Below are 22743 nucleotides of genomic sequence, written 5' to 3' on the forward strand. Positions count from 1 at the left end.
TTTGGGGGAAGAAAAGAAAAACTTCTAAAAGAAATTTTAGATTGTATATTAGGAAAAATTTCTTCACTGAAAGAATGGTCAGGTACTGGAACAGGCTGTCAGAGAGGTGGTAGAGTTGCCATCCCTGGTGTTGTTCAAAAAATGTGTAGGCGTGGCGCTTCAGGGAATGGCTTAGGGAGGCATGGTAGTGTTGGGCTGACAGTTGGACTTGATCTTAGAGGTGTTCTACAACCTTAATGATTCTATGAAAACCCCATCCTACTGAAATGGCAGGTTTAGGAGATTCAAGGTGTAATTCAGAAAAACATTTTAATTCCGTCAGCTGGAGTGGCTGAAAAAACTTTGAGGTTGCTAGCCTCAGCCAGGGTGAATGCAGGTTTTGCCTTGTCACGGCCTAGTGCAGTGCACAGCAGGAGTTCATGTAAAACAATCTCTGCAGATTCAGAAGTGCATAGCTTATCATACACTTTAGCTCCATGAAGCTGCTTTAGATTCAGTAGAGACTAATTTGGTATGAATAACCTTCTTGGGTTTCAGTTAAATCAGTTAAATATCAGAATAAATCTACTACCTAATTCTTAGATATTCAGAAGAGCTAAGAGGACAAAATGTTCCAGTCCTACTGAATGTGAATTTGAAAATCCCAACCTAAGCTTTTGTGATTCTCTTATATTTCTCAATCCTTCTTTGAAGTATTTTCCTTGCTTCTTAAATATGTTTACACACTTTTTGTAGTGTGGCATTTTAATAAAGTACAGACTGATAAATATGGAAGCAAAGTCTGCTCTTTGTTTCCAGCTGTGAAAGGGAACCCTGATGTTGCTGTTCGTGGAAGGCATCTGCTTAATTCCCCTCACACTGCCCTGAAAATACATCCTAGTTGTCCAGTCAAAATAAACTATTGGTGTTATTGCATTTCAGGTTTTGAAAGTATTCTTGTCATGTTTGGAGGAAGAAAGAAGTGTTCAATCTTGGCTGTTTCATTGCTTACACTTTCATTTTGTTGTTGTAACTTTCCACCAGCAAATCAGTTATCATTTTGGCATTAGCTCCATGCAGCATAAAGAATCCAGACTTTTCTTCCATTTACTTTCTATAATCCCAAAAGCCTCCTTGAAATTGATGGACAAAGAGAGAAAGACAACCAGGTTATTTTTATTGACGGTTTTCAAGTTGCAGGTCAAAGCGAGTGGTACTTGGCTGAAAGCTTGTTCTCACTGTGCTGCAAGCAATGCCGGCCTGCTTCTTGCACAATTGCCTCTGTGCTTCCTTCTGCAGATCCCTTAATAGCTGCAACTCTCTGAATCAGTCTATGAAGTCCTTACCTTGTTTGCATAGAAGCATCTTTGTCATGTTTTGTTAGAAGGTAGCCTATTTTCTTCTTTTTTCAGCCATGGTTAAAGATAATTACAATTTCTAGCATCAGTAATTAAAGCTGCTGCTAATTAGAATGCATTGCTTTGGCACTGACTTACAATCATGTTGGTCATGGCTGGTTCCTAGCTGTGTCTTGATGAAAAAATTTGTTCTTTGACACATTATCACACTGTGCTTGATCCACAGACAGGAGGAAGTGTGCTTTTGACTTCTTTAGACATTGGTTTAAGGCCATAGTGATATTTCACATATAAATGCAGAGTTCAGATATGTTCATTTCCTAGCAGTACTCTGTTGTAGGTGGATATATTAGATGACAACACTACTGAAGATAGATAGTATGACTGTCTTTCCTGTTCAGCCCACACTTTGTGAGTTAATCGGGTATTGTAATGACTCATTTTTGCATCTATTAATGTGAGCCAGAAATTCATACAAAGTTTAACATTTCCATTTTTATCTTGGCATATTTACAGCACTAAAATATATTGTTCCTTTTGTTATTACTATTTGTGAGTCAGCCTCATTGATATTATCAAAACACGAAAGCTCTGAAAATAATGCCCTGACTTGTGGTTTTCGATAGAGGAAGAACATATATTTTGTAAGTTATTGGTAAAAAAATATAAGTTTTTATTATTTATTACTAGTTAGGTAGGTATTGCAGCATCCTAATTTGTAGTGAGCTTGCACTTCTGCGTACAGAGAGTTCAGTCATGTCTTTCAGTCCTTACACAGTCAAGTCGGCGTGTTTGTAAGCAGAATTGGCATTCCATGAATTAAACATGCAAGTATTCTAGTGTAAACTTAACCTGAATTCCAGGATATATTTCCAACATAATTTCAACAATATCCAGATGCATTTCAGCATGTTTTTCTAACAGGTCACTAGAATCCATTTAAATAGTTAATATTCTATGGCTTCTTTGCAATTTTTAAGAGATACTTGCAGTAGGATATGTGTATTTCATTCCTCAAGACTTCTATTCCCCCTTGATTTTAAAAATATGTCTATGTCCTTCAGTAAACACTCATTAATTTAATGTTAGTATGACATCTTTGCTAAAAAACTGATTGCTTTGTTTCTGGTTGAGTGGTTAAATCACTGTCTTATGTCTAGGAACTCTGATTACTAATTATGAATTTTTATAACAATTTGTCTGCTCAGCATTACTGTTTGTGATTTGAGAACTCCACTTGAATAGCCAGATTCCAGAATAAAGCTTTTGCAAATAATTGGCCTTTCCAGATTTTCAATTGCTATACAAATGAAGTAGGGAATCTCTTGTCCCGCATGACACTTTCTAGAGAGCCTCAATCTTACATTTTTTTTCCAAAAGTTGCATCACAGTCTTGCCATGGAAAGAGCATGTATGTAGGCACATGTATGAACTTCATACTACATTAAGGCAAAATATCACTGCTCTGCAGTTGGACAAAGGACAAAATCTAGGTGTTGCTAAAGTGGCAGGAGGACTTGTGTAATGCATGACAAGATAAATTTGTCCTTTCTTCCCCAGAGGCATTTGAATTTCAAAACGGTAGATTTGTTTTTCTGTTTATTAGTTTTATACATAACAACTTATTTCTTTCTTAGTTCCTAAGAAAAGCAAAATCCAAATTCTAATCCAAGGGTTTAATAAATTTTAGGCCATATGTTAACCTGTCTTTGCCAAGAAGAAGAGGAGGGTTTGTGGATAGTTACTGCAGCTCAGCTAGTGAACAGTAACACATTAAGTCAAAGCAACCTCTCCTCTCTAGAATAGGGATAATTACTATTTTGACGGGAGCATTTTGTAGAATGAACATTTGAATGTTTCTGAAAGTTTTTGGTATGTCCCAGAAAGATGCTTTTTAGATGTACAAAATGTTCTTTACATTCAGAGCTTTTCCAGAAACCTGATTACATGCACCTGCTGTTTGTTTCCAATTGTAGAAATCTTTCATTCGAAGGATTTGTGTCATGGAAGTTATTCTGTGCCTATGATCTCACTCTCTTCCATTAGTGGAACAAATGGCCTTCGAAGCATAGGTTCACTTAGTGTTGGGGGTTTAAATACTTGGTTTAAACACTCTGTTCATGCCAAAGTATGTCAGTATGGAAAATATAAAAGGCATCCTGCATGTCCTCCCATTATGGATTAAAGAAAATGGAAAGCAATTCAGAAGGAAAGTAACTAGAATTAGAGTAATGCTTTCAGTGCTTTTCTGCCTATTCTCTCTGTAAGCTGCTATGTAACCTGTTCATTTTCTCACCTTTATACAGCAAGTTTGCCTTGCCTTTGAATCCTAGTCAGCATGAAGCAGGTTGGGTATTTTTATTGCTGAACATCATGCTGAGTTTTTCCTCCCCCCAGTTCTCCCTCTATACAATGTACAATAGTCTGTGCTGGATCCACATGTAATTACACACCCAGAGCTCCAGGCTAGTGCAGTGATTAAAGTATGGTTTTTTACAACACAGAGAGCAGCTATAAATCATATTGTGGGTATGTGATGTTAGCCTAGAACCTAGAACTTTTTAGGAATTTAGAGCAATTTAGGAATTGGTTTGGGTTTGTTTTCTTGTTGCCACAGCTCAACTGTGTCATGTGTTTTTGGAACCTGGTTTTTTAGGGCCTTAAATTTTTTTATCTTTAAGATATAGTATGCTTTAGGGAAATTTAATTATCATCTTTTTTCTATACTACCAAAATAATAACTCTCAGACATATTTACATATGATGTGAGAATTCATCAGTGTTAGTTTAGATACTTCATTTTGCATACATGGGGCTCTGACAGCTCATTTTTCTTTGATGAGGCAACATTAGACTGAGGCTATTGATCCTCCCTGTCTTTGTACATAAGATAGCTTTTTTTTTCTTTTTTTTTTCTTTTTTTTTTTTTAACCAGGAATATCAGCCTCTTTCCTTCATCTCAAGTTTAGTCATAAAAAAGCCTTCACACAAATTATGGATAGGTGTTTCAGTACAGGACTCCAGTAACAAGGTTTTTTCCAAGATTCTCAGAACTAATTCTGTCTAGCTTAGGAAGATGGTTGCTTAACATAACTGTCACCTTACACTCCTTTCATGCAAAGGATCACAACCTATTAAGAAATAGAAATGAATAATATCTTTTCTATACTGACTATCTATGTTACAGGTGCTCCACTGAGAAATTGCTGTACATCCATGTTTTCATGGCTTGACAACAGGATGGATAGGGATTTCCTTTTTTAAACACTGCTAACCCAAGCTACATTAAGAATCCATCCCTCTCACGGAGGCTGTTAAATGGTTGCTTTGGGTACTGCACACCACAATGCCGCAGCTAGGCTGCAACTGTAGTTGAAAGATATTTTAGGAGTTGTAGCAAGGTTTGATACAGACCTCACAATGTCCACAAGGCAGCGGAGCAGATGCTTTTCACTACAGGTATACTGACCTTAGAAAGCTTCATAAGAAGTGGCTCAAGCTGACAGTGCTGCTTTATGTATATGTACATGTAAATGTACATACAGACCGCTATCCTTACTACTTCAGTAGGAAACCCAAAATCAGGTTGCCAGCAACTCCCACCAGGCACTGGTTTGTATGGGGTGAGTAGGAAGCCTGAGTGTTCTGGGGCAAGGAGCAGTGTGTTAAGCCAGCTTGGCTGTATACACAGGGAGCTAGCTGTACATGCAGGTCTGTGCTAAGGGCTAGCAGTGCTAAACTTTTCCATGGCACTACCTGAAGTAACGTCATTGAAGATTGTGCATACGTGGGTACAGTGTGCGAGGTGAGTTTAGACTTGGGTTTGAGCTGTAGCTTGGATTGAAATCCACTGTAAATAAAGCCCTGATGGTGATTTAAGTATGTCTAAATAATAGTTGTAGCAGTAAGCACTTTGGTTTATAAACATATATCTATATATATCTCTATTATATGCATGTATATATATTTTAATTACAACACTAGTTCTAGTATGAAACCTGCATAGAACGTCCCTGATCTGTATATCAGAGGAAGATTTCACAGAAACAGATGGCAGTAAAGAGCTTGGACTTGAAATCTATCATCTTTCTTTAGTTATTTCAACATTTCTGTATGTTCATGTTTGATGCAATTATGTCTCATTCTGTTTCAGTAATTTGCTGGCTAACTCCTTTAATTGTAACTGCCATTTGGCCTGGCTGGGAAAATGGTTGAGGAAGAAGAGAATTGTCAGTGGAAATCCGCGCTGCTTGAAACCCTTTTTCTTAAAGGATATTCCAATCCAAGATGTAGATGTCCAGGACTTCACCTGCGACGGTAAGAAAATCCAATTTTATTTGATATTTATGATAATATTGGCACCCCTGTGAGGACTCCTTCCTATCAAACAATACTGCATGGTAAACTGTTTAGTGATGAGGAAGACAGCCATCTAGAGCTGAAGATCATTGTTGCCTATCAGGAGTTTATTTTCATTCTTGATTTCCAGTTTCTGAATTTCTACTATCTACACCTAAATAAAAGAATGAATTTATTATAGACAGATGCTCCGCATTGTATAATCCCAATATAATCCTGGCCCTTCCTCCCACTTCCTTATTGATACACTTAGTTAACACTCTGAAGCCAGTGGGAATGCCTCTTGCTTGGAAAGTCTTAGTTTTGGATACTGTTCAGTTTTACCAATAACAGGTATAAATACAAGGAAATAAAAAACCTTAGATATTATTTGAAATTACTCAGTGATGCTTATTGCTTTGCTGGGTCCATACAGGTTTAAAAAACAAAAAAATTCTTACATTTCTCTCATTCTCCAGGTAGTTCTTTGTCTGCTGATCAAGAAGATTTTAGAAAAAATAATGAGAAAAACTGATTGATGAATGGACTGCTAACAACTTGTAGGCTGTGATTGACTGTTAAGACTAGATATGCTGCAGCTGCAGTTAGTCATACCTCTAAAGAGACCATAAGAGTGATAGAAGTTTCTGGCTTAGAGGAGAAATTAATTCTTGTCCTAGTCAAACAATCCCGCAACAGGCCCAGGTGCTTGGGCCAAGAGCTCAGGGAACCCAAGTTTAGTCATTAAAGAATAATTTGCTTTAGTTTGGGAGAAAAAAAAAATCGTGGTCCACAAAATGGCATTCCACACTTGGGAGCTTTCTCTATCATAGTCACTCAGACAGCCATGGCAAATGGAAGGTAAATGGTGACAGGGTGTAAAACACAGAACATAGGAGAAAAATCAGTATGCCGAAGAAATGTGCTCTTTCTGCAGTTTTATGAAAGACTTTGAATTTTGTTTCCAGTTATTAAGCTCATCTGGGGAGAAAAAGAGAAAATACCTTCCCTGTTCTTCTGTAGGCTGGTCGTGTTTCTCCATCCCTCTGAATACAAATGATTCCCTCCCCATACATTTATGGGTAATTCTGTTATCTTGTATCAGGACTTCCGGTCTTATTCTTTAGTCTCAATGCTCATGGGTACAGCCAGCAGAGAGAAGAAAGAAACAGATCTGTCTCAATTAGACCATGCATCAGTTTTTCTTTAAAAAAAGGCGGTGGCACATAATGACAGCTGGCTGCGTGCTCTTGGATTGAAGCACTGTGTCTCCATGCTGGCCAACTCAGGCTGCCTGTACCCACAAACAGTTGTGCAATTCATCTCACTGTCATCTAGAGAATGCGCCACTAAGTGTTTTCTTCCATACACATCGTAATACTGTAGTATGCATTTGCCTTATGTTTTGCAAAGCCTGTTGCATTTGGGGAAAATCCATGCTTTAATGTTCTTAACTTCAAAGAGTTGGTTTCTTCTGCAGAAACCCTATTGTTCTTCAATTACAAGATTTAATCTGCTGTTTATGAACCGTTTAATTCATTTTTGGAGAAAGTAGATATTTTTATGTGTGCACAGATGGATTGCCAGCAGTTGGAAGTATGCTGCTCAGTTTGTTGTTTGCCTTGTTATCCTTATCAAAAATGATGAGGTTTCACAATTCAGATGATAAATGAAGTGCCAAGCTGACTTTAAAAAGTAAAAAACATCTAAAAGCTGAAATTTGAAAAAGTCTTCCTAAAGCAGAGTAGATAGTGAACTTCATCTGTCTAGATGAATTTAAGGGCAATTTTCTGGTCAAGTTTTCCATTTCAGCTAGTACATTTGGGATGGGGGGAGGATTTGGGATTTACATAACTGATTTTACTGTAATTTGCAAAATTAGAGAGAAGTAGACACTTCTTGGGGGGTAAAAATAGTATTTTTAAATATTGCTATTCAGTTTTTTAACTGATGTTCTTATTGCCTAAAGAACCTATATGTAGGCAGGTTGATCCAAAGCATTGGATGTACTTTAAAATATTGTGTTGGCTACCATGGATTCAGGGATGTCCCTCCTTGATCCTTGTAAGCAGTTATCTTCAAAGTGTATCACTCTGGGCTGTAAAGATGTCTTCCTGATGCCCTGTTTCTCTCCCTCTGCAGGTAACGATGAAAGCAGCTGCTTGCTTTCACCTCCTTGTCCTTCCCAGTGTACCTGTGTGGACTCAGTGGTACGTTGCAGCAACAAGGGGCTGCGGGTATTGCCCAGAGGAATTCCCAAAGACGTGACAGAGCTGTAAGTTACCTTTTACATAGCTCCTTTCATGAAAAGTTAATGAAATTACATCATATGAGGCTTTGTAGGTCCTTGGAGGTTTTGCCTTTGACTTTAGTGGCTGGTGTTTTGAGCTTTGTTGTTTTCCATATGTTTTGACTGTTATTTTTATACTTATTTGTCCCCTGACTGAATACATTGCTCTGTAATGGGAAGAGAGTTTATCTATCCTTGTACCCATTAATTCTGTGTGTAGGGAACAAATGCATATATTAGTATCAAATAATTCTGTAGTGCTTCTGAGCAGCCTAAGCTCACAACAGACAGTTTGAAAGGATGATGAAAATATGTTCCTGACTTATGCAGCTGTAAGCTAATTATCCTCTGAGGAGATTAAAAAAAAAGAAAAAGAAAGTGCAAGCCAGTGGTGGAAATGAACAATGAATTATTTTCTCCAGACCTCATGAAATGGCTAAAATGACAGATAATTAGATTAAATTGTAAAGTAAATTCATCCTACTTGAGAACTGTCTTTCTAGTCGTCTTTTCATCTACCCCTCTCCATGACTTTATATTGGATTTTTGTTCTTCCCATGGAAATAAAATACACCAGTGGAACTGCTTGGCTTAGACAGTTGGAAGTAGAAATACTGAGCTTTTCTCCTTCAGGTCCTTATTCAAGTCTATCACAGGTGTGTCATTACTGAAACTTGTTACAATCTCATCAGCATTTCTATGTGAAAGTTATTGGTTGAGTTAGTTGGTATGTTCAGTGAATTTTCTAATGAATTAAAATCTGATTCTGCTATTTTTGAGTATCTGGTACTATTTTTACTATTTAGTAACAAGGCAGCTGATGCATGAGAAACGCATCTGTTTACTCCCTTCACAGTGCGAGAATGGGGTTTACACTGTTTTTACCAGTGTTGTAATCAAATACAAGACTTTGTTGCTGAATGAGGAGTGTACTGAAAGTGTATGTGGTAACTCAAATTAACATGGAAATTTTGCATGAATTAATACATCCTGGGAACACTGTTAACCAGGGCATGGTTAATAGTGGTTTGAATTAAAAGCCAAGTCCTGGCCTGTATTCCCTTATATGTTGCCATCAGCAATAAAAAGTCTGCAAGGTGGTTTCTGCAGGTTTCACTGCATTCAGATACAACTTGCCAACAATAAGATAGCACAGATGTTACTTTGATTTCCACTGCCACACTTGGGAATTTTTATGTTTAAATTTTGCATATTGAGTTTTACTGATACTATCTGATACACTGACGACATAACTTTCACAAAAAGAGTGAAATTAATCTCACATTTTTGAAAACTGCTATATTTCTTAAGCTATTTGTTGGCAAATGAGGCAATAGCCTGGAACTGAGCAGTTTGAGTTCATAGGAGTTTACGTGACTGTCTTCTTCAGTAGGAGCCTCTTGGCTGTGCAAGCCTCTAGTTTGGCTTTCTGCTTTCAATCCAGAAATGTGTCAGCAGAACACAGTCAGCCATGGACTGGCTGGCTCTGAATATTTCATGTTCTACAAATATAACCTTGAATCTGTCCCAGCTGTCTCAAAATTCAATCTTGATCTCACTCTTCTCTCAACCAAAATAAGCTGAGCTCCTTATTTGTATATAATCCAATAGATAAGATGCAGGTACTGAAGCTAAAAATTTTGTGTGTTTGTGGAAACTGTGACAATAAATAAATAATCTTACTGGCCTTCCTTCTGTTTCCAGATTGACATAAAGATGTTGCCCATAATCTAGAACGGTCTATATAATTTAAGTCCCAAATTCCTGGTGTGAACTTAGGTATTTTTATTGTTCTGTGTTTAAGAATTATCATTGCTTCTATGGTAAACAGCATCTCCTATGGAACCTCACCTCTTGCCTCCTTTTCAGGACAGCTAAAACTTGGCAGAGAGAACCCGATAGGTTTCTGGGCACAGGGTGAAAGAGATTTATCTTGCTCACACTATTTACAGTCCTCACACCGAAATATCCTCATTTTCCTAGGGCAGTCCTAGATCCCTTGAACTGTGTCCTAAGGCTGAAGTATTTCTTAAAGCTGTGTTGTTTCTGCACTAGCTGTGGATATCTCTTCAGTACTTGAAACAAGAAAGCGCATAAGATACCTGCTGCAGAAGATATCATGGCTAGAGATCGCCACAGCAGTCTCCAGGGCAGGGATGTCTTCACCTTTCTTACTGGTAAAGCGGACACAGGTGCTCAGATAGATTAAAAACCCTTCCACCATGTTACCACAACCCATGCTGCCTTTCTCCCCTTCCACAGTCTCATGTCAGAGACCCCTGGGCAGTGTGCTGGGGTCTCCGTGCTCCCACCAGGCAGTCGCACAAAACCATGGTCACTAAGGACAGAGGTCACACCAAGGAGAGGACAAAGCTGTAAAGAGCCTGTTGTCCTGGTTGCCCACAGCTCCCTCTCTACGTGAGACCTGAACAGGGATATGATGCAGGGGAGCATTTTAGAGGAATTTTTATGAATGCACCAGTGTGACATTTATAAACTTCCATTATTGATGTATTCATTTACAAGGCACATTAGCTGCAGTGCTTCTTATTAAACTGCAGTGGGTTTTTGTACAACATGGTTTAAGAAAAGAAGTGTCGTGTTTAGATAAACCAGTCTGTTATGGCCGAATAGAGACTTCTCAGAAGTTCTTTTAAATTCTTTTAGAGGTCTTACAATAGCCTTAAATCAGGAATTCTTTCATTGTAACAGGTATTAAATAGCAATGTGCAAAAATGAACATACCTCTTGCACAGGCACATAGGGAAAATGTGCCTTTGCTGGGTCAAATTTCACTGTACCTAAGCTCAGCAAAAAAGATCACCGGCAATGTTTTATTACATGGTAGACTGGAGACATAGGCTCGTTCATTCCAACTTTCTTCCTGAGTTTCTGTTTTGGATATGTATACAGACAAAACATGTGAAAACCATTATCTCCTTCATATTTAGAGCTTGGAATGACAGGAGACATCCCTCTGTTTGGTTTGTACCACCCTTGGGAGGAGGGATTACCTTGGCAGGGAAGGCTTCTATCTAGAATAGAGTTGAAAAGATCACTGTTTCCTGGCTTTTTAGAGGGATGATGATGCAAGAAATTTCTATTTCCCAATTACTTCACAAAACCCCATCATCATGGGCAAGCCTTCTTTCAGCTTCCTGGGAATCGGGAAATAGTATGTTGTTTCTTGCAAATTCCTTTGTTCTACATTTATGTACTGCCGACATTTTTTCCCACTGTTTGCTTGCTCTGAAGACAAGCCTTGCTTATTTTGAACTTACTCAGTTTTCTGATCCAGATGTTCAGAAGTAAAATGTTCATGCAATGAGCTAGTTTGGAATTTAGCCTCTCTGCTCCTTAGTGGTTTAGACTTTACTTTTCTTCTTTTTTTTTTCCTTCCCAAATCATTTTGAATTATGTTTCTTTTTTCCTTCTACATACTACCTCAGTGTGTAAATACTGTTTTTTTCTTTTTTTTTAACAAAAGTATACTCTATTTCTAATAAAGTCTTATCTGACAGCATCCAGCTGCTTTTATGGGCCTACAGCAAGTAATATTTTGCACTGGGGAAAAACACTGGAGGCAACTGTGTGGACAGCATATGCATAAGCTGTAACATAATAAACATGTATTTTAGAATAGATATATGTACTAATCATGTCATCTCTAGAGTCCAAATGTTGTCATGATGCTGAGCTATACGATAGCACTGATGGGATCGTTAGGAAAACCTGCATCCACGCATTATTGTTAGTAATAAATTTTTCCTTCCGTTTGTATTAATACCTATTAATATTTGCATTACTTTTGCCATTTCTCTTTCTCTCCTCACAAACCTTCTCTCTCCTGTTTGTGTTTTTTGCTCTGTGTGTTAGGTTCATTTAGCCTACAAGCTCATTCAGTACTTGACACAACAGTTTTCACAAGTGGCTGACCTGTTTACTAGCAGAGGAATCCCATTGAACTGTCTTTTAGGTCTTTATTCCCCACCTCTCGTTTGCTGCCTGTTGCTGCCTTGGCCTCAGCATGGCACCTTTATTCGGCCAAATCTCCAGTTGCCAAGACGATTCTGACAATTGCTTCCCATACATTTGCTGCCACATCTACTTGGAGATACTTACCACCAATCACAACCCTCTTTTCCACCTTCCCAAGGCACTTGTGATTTCTCTTGACTTGTGACTAAAAATAGCGCTTATACCTGGGCCATGCAAGTTGTTGCAAAAATACACTCTAAGCAGTTAGTTATGATACATGTAGAAAATTGTAACAGTTTAGGGCATTTTTCAGTATGCCTATATTGCTATTGATCAAAGGGATAACTCTGAAGAGACATACCCGATGAAAATCACCTGCTTGAGAATGCAAATGCTTTTGCTTGTCTGGCAATCTGCACTGTTTTATACACTGACCCTTAACACAGACTTCAGTGAATTTTCTTTTGATAATAAAGGAGAGAAACAATTTAGATCAAAGCTTAGGCTTACCTGGTCCTGTGTCATAAAAGCTTTTACAGCCTGCTTAATTCACTGCGGAGGAAAACTCTCCCATTGAGAGAATGGATGGTTCTGTAGAAGAAAATTTTAGTTAGAGCTGAAATAGAGGACGTAAATCTGCATTTCAAATCTGATAGTTGAGAAAAAGTAAATAGTAGCAATACTATCAAATAATGCATTCAGTGACTGCTGAAGTCTGAGTACATATCAGAAAGGTGACTTTAGTACTAATAGAGGTAAGTTTAACTTTAGGGTCTTCACTTTTCTCTCAAAGACAGTCATGTTTCTGTGTGTCAGACCTGTAGGTTGTGGTCTGACATACAAATGCCGCAAAATCCAGAGTCGAAATTTGCCCAAACTTAAGAAAGTTCAAGATCCAGATTTGTACCTGGACCCATACTTGAATTTTGTTTCTTCTCAAGAAACTGTAATTGAAGCTCCTAAAACTCATGCTTTGCAGATATGTTTCATCTTTCACAGTCCAATTCTCTCCTAGACCACCATTTTTAAGAAATGAAACTTGCCACAAAATGTTAGGGTATTGGACATCTGCATTAAAAGGTTTAGATTATAATTTAATTTTAGAGCTGTGTAAAATTGTTGAGGGTCATCTTTTATTGTAATGTAACATTCTCTGTGAAATATTGAAAGAAGTTAAAGGAAAGAAAATTAAGGCTTTGTGCCTTTCAATTACTGCCTGGCAACTGATTTCTCTCTCCAGTTTCTTCTCTTAGCACAGATTGCCGCTGTGAGCTTGACTTTATGACTGAATAGACACTTTGGTACAAAAAAGGTTCCAAGTGATTCAAAATGTTACATGATGGTTTGGCACCTTGTGCTGGTTATATCACCTCCACTCCAAGTGGTTTCAGTATAAAAATAGTCAAGTTGGAAAAAGAACAGCTGCCATCTTTTATGCATAGTTTGAAATTTTTTATATGTGCTGTTAGTGTGTGTGGAAGGTGCTGGATGAGCCCTGGGGCTGCTGCAGGCACTGGGCTCCGAGAGCTGGCGTGGTTGGTGCAGGCGTGGAGTGCCAGCCATCCTGGCCAAACAGTTACCCATCTCCAGCACTTGGTCACATTTTAGAAGCAGCCTTTCCTGGTAGGTGGTTGGTGCCATTTAATAATGGGGTTTTAAATTTAATTTTGGCTCTGGTAATTGCTTGTTGGTTACAAGACATTATTGAGACTTCAGGATTCCCAGCAGCATTCATGGGGTAAAAAACAATTTGCAATGTGATATATTAAAATACAGAGTTTAGAGACCTTAGGAAGCAAATGAGGTTGTTTTGGATACAAGTCAGTATGTCTATATTAAGGCAGCTGACACCCACTCTTGACTCTGTGTATTAATAACTTGACCCTGACCATTAAAATTAGACATAATCTTTTTCATTCATGCCAGAATTTCTTTGCATACCAGATGCCACGTACCTCATCTTACTTTGGCTAAGGATTGAAAAGAATTAAAAATACAATCTTCTCTCCACATCATTCTGTTATGCTTTGGGTTTTTTCGTTTGGGCAGAGGGTCTGTAGCTTCATCTGTGTTTTTTTAATTTTTTTATATACGTATACATAAATACACAGATTTTTGTAACGGGGCTCTGCCCCTTCACCCTCAAGAATAATTCTGTTATTCACTATGTCCAACTTCCAGCTCTCTTGCAGCCCCCATACACCATCTTCAGCACAACAAGGGCAGAACTGCTGCTCCGGCATCACCTCCCTGCTCTGATGGAGGCCTTGCCTATGGTGGACAACAGTTCACCTGCAACAATTGGTTTCTTCAAATGTTGCGTCTCAGATCCTCCTGATTCTTGGCATGCTGTTATGCCTTGAAAACTCTGATTATTTCAAATTCATTGCACTTAAATGTGCTTTCAAAATGAATGCCTTTTGCTTAGAAAATATTGCTATTCTTTGTATAATGTGGTGAAAGGTTTAACAGTGGTGAATTGTTCTTATGGATGCATGAAAAATATATAATCAGTAATTTTTCAGTGTAAAATTGTGTTTGTTCAGAAATTATACCACTGATATAAATATTGCAGCTTTTTGCTAGCAGATTTATATTACCATCAAACTTCTTACAGTACAAATCCAAAGCTATTCAAAGCAGATCTTCTGTAGGAGTTTCCTCCTGTTCTCCAGGGGTCTGCATGTCTATGTTAGTCTGAATAATGAAGCACTGGATTAAAATGCGCACCCTCGACTTTTGATTGCACCAGAAAGCAAAATGGGGGGTGTGGTGGGCGGGAACAACCTTGGTTAGCCGTCATCAGTTTGTTCACATTGCAGGCTGTTTCATATTGGGATCAACAAGAGAATAGTCTGAAAATATATTCCTGAAGGTTTCAACACATTGCAAGAGTTGAGTCTCCTTTCCTAAAGGAAAATCATATATAGATTCCAAATACGTAATACATGACCTGCTTTTGATTTCCTTTGGAAATTCTTTGGTTTTTACATTTGGAATAAAGACTGGAACCTTAACCTACCCTCATGCATGGGTTTAAGGTTTGCAACTTTCTTGGATGAAAGAGAAGGTGCAGACTCCCAGCAGCTTGCTGCGTCCATAGCAGGCCTGACTGGGGAAATGAGACGTGACTTGTCCTGTTTAAATAGTAACATATGTGGCTGAATTCTGAGGATCTTCTGTGTAACAATTTATGATGTGAATTCACCAAGGAACTCAATTTTCAAAATAACTTATACCAAGTTTAGTCAAAATGAAGCAAGTGACTTTACACTTGCTGAATATGAATATCCATGGGAGGTGTAAATGTGGCATAACTAACCCATACTCTGGTTTGTGATAATCTGCGTCAGCAGAGCAGCTGTCACTGCTTTGCAAGGGCTAACTATTTGCTGTGCAACACTGTCACTCAATGCTTGTGATCTTTGTGAATGGAGAGACTAGTTTGTTCGATAGGGTTTTTTCCATTAGGGAAGGATTTTGCTTTTGGTTAAAACTTCAGAAGCTTGTAGTCCCACTTGTCCAGCCTAAGCCTAGCAGGAGCTGGGTCAGCTCCACCACGCACTCTGAGGTAACTCTGCCTTTATGGGATCTTGTGCACAGGCACAATGGATAACCATGAGGCTGGGGTAGTTTAGCGGGAGTAGTTTGGCTGAAAAGAGCTGAAGCAGCAGAAAATGGTGAGAGAGCATTATGCTGAAATAGAAAAGGGGGTGGGAGGATAAAATGTGACAGTTAGACAATGTATTATGTAAGAAATTCTGTTAGTGTTGTTTATAGATTTTATTTTTAAATTATGTAAAAATAAAATTTGTGGGAAATTTTTCCTGGATTTAGTTTACACAAATATCTCTATGTTGTTACAGTTAATGTAGAGAGGGAACATATAGCACCATAGTAATCTATTATTATTGTAAAAGCAGAATAAGGAGGTCTGTTGCCAAAGAAAAGGAAATTGTGTGTTTGGGATTAAAATTCTTAACATGATTATATTTTCATCAGTAGAGGCAGCACATTAAGTGTTCTCGTGTCTGTGGACTGCATTTCCTGGCTATGCTTGGTTATCTTTCAGAACATACCACATCAATTGCATTGCCCCATGTCTGCCATAGGAAAATCCCCCAAAGTATCTTGTAAGGAAGGGAAATATCGTTTCATTTTTTATCCTCACCTGTGGAGGGAGAAATGCCTTCATCCTACAAAGTACTTTCTGAGAAGGTTGGATTTGTTTCCCAGGTAGATATGGCTTCTGGCAGATGTCTGGAGGATGACCTTGACAGTGTCATGGCACCACAGTAGTCAATTTCCATTGGAGCCTTACTACCTTGGTATCTTCCAGAAATGCAGTTTCACCCAAAAGCCAAGGTTCAGGAAAACAAATCCAGCTCTGTCTCTATTATTTTGAAATAAATAGTAAAAGCCCCACATCCCATTGGTACCACAGGTCAGCTGCGGAGTCTTGAGTTCCCATGTTCTCTTCTGGGTGAACTTTTGGAAAGTATTATGTTTGTTCAGGGTTTTTCCCTTGGTTGCTGAATGTTCATGTTTCTTCAGTGCAGAAAAACTGCAAAATACAGGCACTATGTTCCAGGAAAATGAGGACATGGGATTATCCCAAAAGGCTTTAGCCCTACCGTGCAGGTGTCCAAATAGAGATGCATGCAGTGGTGTCTGAAACAATTTCTACTCTGGAAATACAAGCTATTTTATTAAATACATTTACTGCTTGGAGGAGCATGTATTCAAAGAGAGCTTTGTCTTTGGTCTTGAGTTTGTACTGAGTTTTCTTCATGTACCAGCATACATTAAAAAGGAAAGGTGAGGAAGGTGCATATGCCATAGTAGGAATTGCTGTAATGGATGTGGCATCAAACTGATGGATGTTTCTGTTGACACTGGACTAAGCGAGACTTTTTGCAACACAGAGACCTGGCAGTGCATCTCCTCTTCCAGTTCTGGCTGTACAAGGAACTTACATGCACATGACAAAAATCTTCCTAACAGTGCACTCAGCATTCTCATAGAAACTTGTTAAGGGTAACTTAAGTCCAGGGCAGAAGCCATACAATTTTTCTCCCCTTCTTTAGTTGCTGTCATAGAAGAACCAAATGGTCATTTCTGTTTGCTGTAGGCCAGAGATCCTTTATTTGATTCCAAGTCTTAAAAAAAACCAAAACGCTACTGTCATGCTTTGTATGTCAGATAATTCACTTATAAGGAAAAACTGTTATTGTTTCAAAGCAATGAATAAAAGATAGTTTCCTTAGTGACTGGCTTTGTATTTTCTTCATTCATGGTGCAGATTGAGTAACAGGAGTTCTTGTTAACACGTTTGTATAATTGTCAAATCTGACTTTTTTCAGATACCTGGAAGGAAACCATCTGACTTCTGTGCCAAAGGGGCTCTCCACCTTCAGACACCTGACACTGATGTAAGGAACACTTGGTTTCAATGTCAAGAAAATTACATGACTCTTTCTGCACTAAGTTGTAGGTAGAACATAAATAATCAGTATTTGGGGGGGAAAAAAACCACAAAACCCCACAACCTTCTGTAATTTGAATTTGGAAAGAATTTCACAGTGGCTGCTGCTGCCAATAAGTGTTCATAAAGAGTGGAGAAAGAGTGAGGTGACTGAGAGCACCAGAGACACTTCCTCTGCAGGAGCTTCCAGCCTCTGCAAGAGGACTAAGCTCTCTTGCAGGCTGCTACAGTTTCACTTGGCAGATTTATCTGTGCAAAACTGTAAAGGTCATAACAGAGGAGACGGCATTAATTTGTTCTAGGTGAGGCAGTATTTATAATGCTAAGGCAATGAAAATTTGCATAGCTGTTTCTGCTATGAACAGTCATACAGATAGAGAATCAACTAGACTTTTTTTAGTAAATTGCTCCCTGAAATACACGGGAATTAAATTCTTGGCTGAACTGTTTCTCAGAAATTTTCATATGCTGTTTGAATCAGCATATCAGTAGATACTCAAGTCAAACAGGCAGAACAACCTCAGACAAAAACAACATGGAGGGAAAAACTGGAATCCTCTGTTTTAAAAGAGTGTTTTATTTGGAAACATCTCTAATTTTGTTTTTCAAGGGAAAGCAACAGCAAAAAAGAATGTTCTATTTGAGCCTAAAAGACTTTTTTAAAAGGAAAAATGAAATTTTGTTCTAGTAGCTGTCAATGTGGAGACCATATGGAAATGGTATGCCTGTAATAAATTGCAAAGCCAACTGGTACAGTAAATGTTCACCCACACTTGTTTCATCTATTAATTCTTCTGAAATTTTGCTTGTATTCAATGTTTATTATTTTTTTAAAAATGTCATACGCTGGAAATATGCCTTAATATTTCTGAGTCTGAAGCTTTTTAGGGGAATCTGATGTGCTTTGCTGTTAGAGCTTATTCAAGATTGAATTGTTAGAAATTTTTAGAATGGTTAGAAAATATTATATCAATTGATAATATGTGACTTTTCAATTGCTTCAAGCATTTTGCTATGTAGATATTATGTAATCTTTAAAAAATAATTATTTCTCAATGCATATAGATGATATTTTGTCTGTGTGTTTCTTCAGTGATTTGAGCAACAACAGCATAAGCGTATTGGCTAATTACACCTTCAGCAACATGACTCAGTTATCAACACTGTAAGTAGTCCAAAGTTTCAATAACAGTTTTAATTGCTTTTCAGACACCATTGAATAATTAGTAAATATCTTGTAAAGAGTAAATATCTTGTTGCATAAGCATGCGGCTTTCCACGCTTCTTTGTGGTTGAATTAGTAGTGAAATAATCAAAGACAATACACTGTTGTAACTCCGTTCTCTCATTTTCCTAGCATCTTGAGTTACAATCGACTTCGGTGCATTCCAGTCCACGCATTCAATGGGCTCAGGTCTCTTCGAGTGCTGTAAGTACCACTTCTTCTATGTAGCTGAGTTGCAGCTTATTAGAATGCTGTTGATGGCAGGGAGGTTTTTAATGAGCAGATGGCTTTCACTTGATTCAGTAGTCATAAATATTTTCACACAATTAGCTTCAATGTACTTATACTTAGTTGCAATATGTCCGGTAATGACTAGAGCAGGTGAATGCTAAACTTTGAAAAGAAGCAATTACATATTTGCCAGATGAATGACTTTTCTCTGGTAGTTCAGGGACAAGAACTATCATGAAAATAGACCTCCAAGAGACTGCATAGAGTCTGTCTCTTCCACTTAAACAACGTTTGGGTGCCCCACAGGAAAGGACTTTTCTCTTTGTCTGTAAAAAACTGATCATATTTTAGAGTTTAAGTTTCCATTGGATGCTTCAGCAAGGGTGTCTTTGCTGAAAACGTGTGCATTTTTAGAATATTGTCTATTAATTTAGATTTCTGCAGGCAAGTTTTTACATAAAAGAATGTAATCTGAAGGGAAGTAAGTTAGAAGTCACCACAATGAGTAAGTCAAGCCAGTGACTGGGCGCCAGTAATGCTGAGATGCCAGTCTCAAATGTCTTTAAGCTGTGAATGAAATTTCACCTCATCTTGATTGGTGGCACACTCAGAGACATCCACATGTGGTTTCTTTATTTGGAGATCCTTTTCTGCACTCCTTCTTTCCAGTATATCTGCTTTCAGCAGCCTTCTAGATTGAACAGTTTGCTTACAATCTCTTCTGAAAGTCACCTTCTTTATATCATCTTGGAGTGTGGACTGTGGGCCTGTTCCTTGCAGCACGCAGCACCCCCAGCTTTTCTTAGGCATCTGCTAGACTGACTCCTGCTTCGGTCTCGTATTTACTGTCTTTCACGCCCCATCTGCCCCATCAGAAACAAGCCCCGAGTTGGGTTTGCTCAGTCGTTTGTGTGGACACGTGACCCTGTGTGCAGCTGTCAGGACAAGGTGGAGAAGCCACCTCCATCCCCACTGCCCAGCAACACAAGTGGGTCATCACTAAGAGGAGAGGAAATGGCCTCCAGCTGCATCAGGGGAGTTTTAGATTGGATATTAGGAAAAATTTCTTTACTGAAAGAGTGGTCAGGCACTGGAACAGGCTGTCCAGAGAGGTGGTGGAGTCACCACCCCTGGAGGCGTTCAAAAAAATGTGTAAACATGGCACTTCAGGGCATGGTTTAGGAGGCCTGGTGGTGTTGGGTTGGCGGTTGAACTAGATGATCCTGGAGGTCTCTTCCAACCTTAACGATTCTATGATCTTTACTTGCACAGTAAACTGAAAGCCAATAAATTAAATGGCTCATCTGTAATGAGATCATTCAGTGTGCTGAAGGAGAGAGCTTTGAACACTGAAAGGTCAGAACAGAGAAGTGGAGAATGTGTCCTGACTGTTTCAAAAGTTCAAATTAGTATTTTCTACTTTTTTTTAAAGTTAGATGTCATTCACATGCAGGCACTTCTGTAAATTTAAAGAGCCATGGTTGCTGTCCACTGATTCCTTAAGTATGGAATTCAGGTGTCAACATGGGCAGTACTGCAACTGTGGAAGCAGTAAGGCAGTGCTGTTCGGCCAAGCTCTTTCATTGTGGTTTGAGTGGTAAAATAGATATCTAGGTTTCAACCTCCTAACTTACAAGACAGCTTTAGATTCCCAGTTTTCATTATTAAAAGCAAGAAAGATACGTGATTTGGATTTGTTGTTTTAAGTTTGGCTTGGGACTCTTATTTCTAGCACACCAGGATGGTCACATTTGAGCTGTTACATGAGTCCTGAAATTCAGCCACAGATGAATATATTCTGTTTCATGGCCAAATAAATTATTCCATATGGAGCAGTCTTCTGGCCTGCTTCTGGTATGCAAGCTAGCTTGATTAAAGCTAGTTTGGGACTCTCTACCCTGAATTACAATGTAGATATACCATGCCTCATTCCTTCCAATAGCTGCAATTTGTCTTTTCACTTCTGTTCTTGCAGGGCACGTATGGACAGAAACAAAGGCAAATATTTTAATAACAATTTTTATCTTTTGGCTTTTTTAAATGATCTGCTAATCAAAATGAAGACATAACTTCCTCCTTCAAGGGAGAAGCCCTCCCTGTCTTGCACAGAGCTGCAGGAGTGTAACAAAGCCTAAATGGGAACCACTGCCTCTGCTCCGTGCATTTGGAAGCCTCCAGATTGATTTGATTTATTATGGCCCACAAAACTCTGGTATCAGCTACAACGTTTGCCACATGTCATCTATGTTGTTATTAAAAATCAATTCTCCAGAGACAAAATGGTTTCCAAGTGACAGTATGCAATCTGTTATCGTCAGTTATAGATTACCCATATTCTTAGGGGAATTTAAAGCAGAAAACATCAGCAAAACAATTTCCACATTTTTTTAAAATAAAAAGAATATAGAGATCTCATTACCTTTGGCTGTGCATGCCTTTGAAGGCAGCAGACCCTTCTCATACAGGCTTCTGTCTTCCAGATTCCTTATGTTTTCTTTACTTTTTGCCTCTCTGTAGTAAATAAAGTAAATATGTATTTGAAAATCAGAATAATCATAGATGTATGACGAAGTTGATCTTTGACAGATATCTGGTTCTGTCCTCTCTCTCAGACACTTTTCAGAGTCAACATGTTTAGGTTTAAGCCTGAATATATATCAGTGTTTACACAATCAGGCCTTTCATCTTCAATCTTCACATGGCTTATCCATAATGGCAGCCAAAGTCTGCTGGGGAGCAATTTCAGCATAGAGTCATAAGAATTTTATTGAATAAGCAAAAGTCGGTATCAGTAGATTTTTGCACCAAAACTATTGCAGTGAAAATTGTGGGTTTGTGTTTTGGGTTTTTTGTCCAAAGCTAGTCTTTTTAGAAGCTAAATGTAAGCAGATTTAAAAAGCTGAGGTGGAGACAAAGTAATTATAAATATTAGAAACTTCTGGTTGACCTGAACTGATTATTTTAAGGATTATATTTCTTGTGTTACAATGTGGAACCTTCTAATATTTTGTCCTGATCTAATTAAGGGGAAAAGAACAGAAATAAAAATATTTTCTCAGATCACTACACAATTTTCCATGTTATATTTATGGAAAAAAATTACAAAATGAGCTACAGAATATTCTACTAACATGAGATGTTCTAGTTTTACTGAAGACTGATGGATATTTACTGCGGTTTAAATCTAACACAGACATATGTGTGATGATAAAGCTACCACAAATATTCTTCAGGCACAACCTTGAAAACAATTTTTGCAATATACTTTCATTGTTGGATGCTGCACTCAACTGACTTAACAGAAATATTATTTGGCTTTGTTTCTTCTTTTTTTGCATCGCAGAATGACTACTTGTACTTATTGAGTAAATCTGTAAAAGGCGCTGTTGTTACAAGCATTAAGCAGTGACACTGTGGCTTCCCACTTCCTCAGACACCTGAGTTGTGTTGGTTCTTGCAGGGTTTGGCATCCTTCGGGGTTCATTGTACATGTACATTGTACGGGCTAGGAGGCAGAATTTAGGAACAGTTAATAAAACAAAAAAAAAAAAAACCAAACAAAAAGGATATGTTTAGTTTGTTTTCTTACCTGAAGACAAAACAATAAATTAGTGAGATTACATGTAGAAGAAAGTTTTTATTTCAAGAATTCAAGTATTTTTTTACTCTGCCCTGAGAGAAGATCACAATCACCTTAAATTAATTCTCCTGCTGTTTACCAATATTTAGACAAGAGAATATCTAGAAGTTGTGCTTTTGAAGGAGAACACAGACATCAATGTGTGTGCTTTAACTGTCCAAATGTTTAACTTTTTATTTGATTATTTGCTTGTAAGGATTTTTGGTATAAAAATATGTT

General features: G+C 38.1%; 1 protein-coding gene across 4 annotated transcripts in view; it reads left to right on the plus strand.

Annotated features, from left to right (window-relative positions):
• The window catches only part of SLIT3 (slit guidance ligand 3), a 547888-nt gene that overhangs the window by 431159 nt on the left and 93986 nt on the right, over positions 1-22743 (plus strand). For all 4 annotated transcript variants that reach the window (XM_064458932.1, XM_064458933.1, XM_064458934.1 and 1 more), the window contains 5 exons: positions 5491-5654; positions 7818-7950; positions 17307-17375; positions 18522-18593; positions 18786-18857. In XM_064458932.1, coding sequence (XP_064315002.1) covers positions 5491-5654; positions 7818-7950; positions 17307-17375; positions 18522-18593; positions 18786-18857 — 510 coding nt within the window. The remainder of the gene's footprint in view (positions 1-5490; positions 5655-7817; positions 7951-17306; positions 17376-18521; positions 18594-18785; positions 18858-22743) is intronic.

Source organism: Phalacrocorax carbo, chromosome 8 (genome assembly GCF_963921805.1).
Source record: "Phalacrocorax carbo chromosome 8, bPhaCar2.1, whole genome shotgun sequence".
Classification (NCBI taxonomy): Eukaryota; Metazoa; Chordata; class Aves; order Suliformes; family Phalacrocoracidae; genus Phalacrocorax; species Phalacrocorax carbo.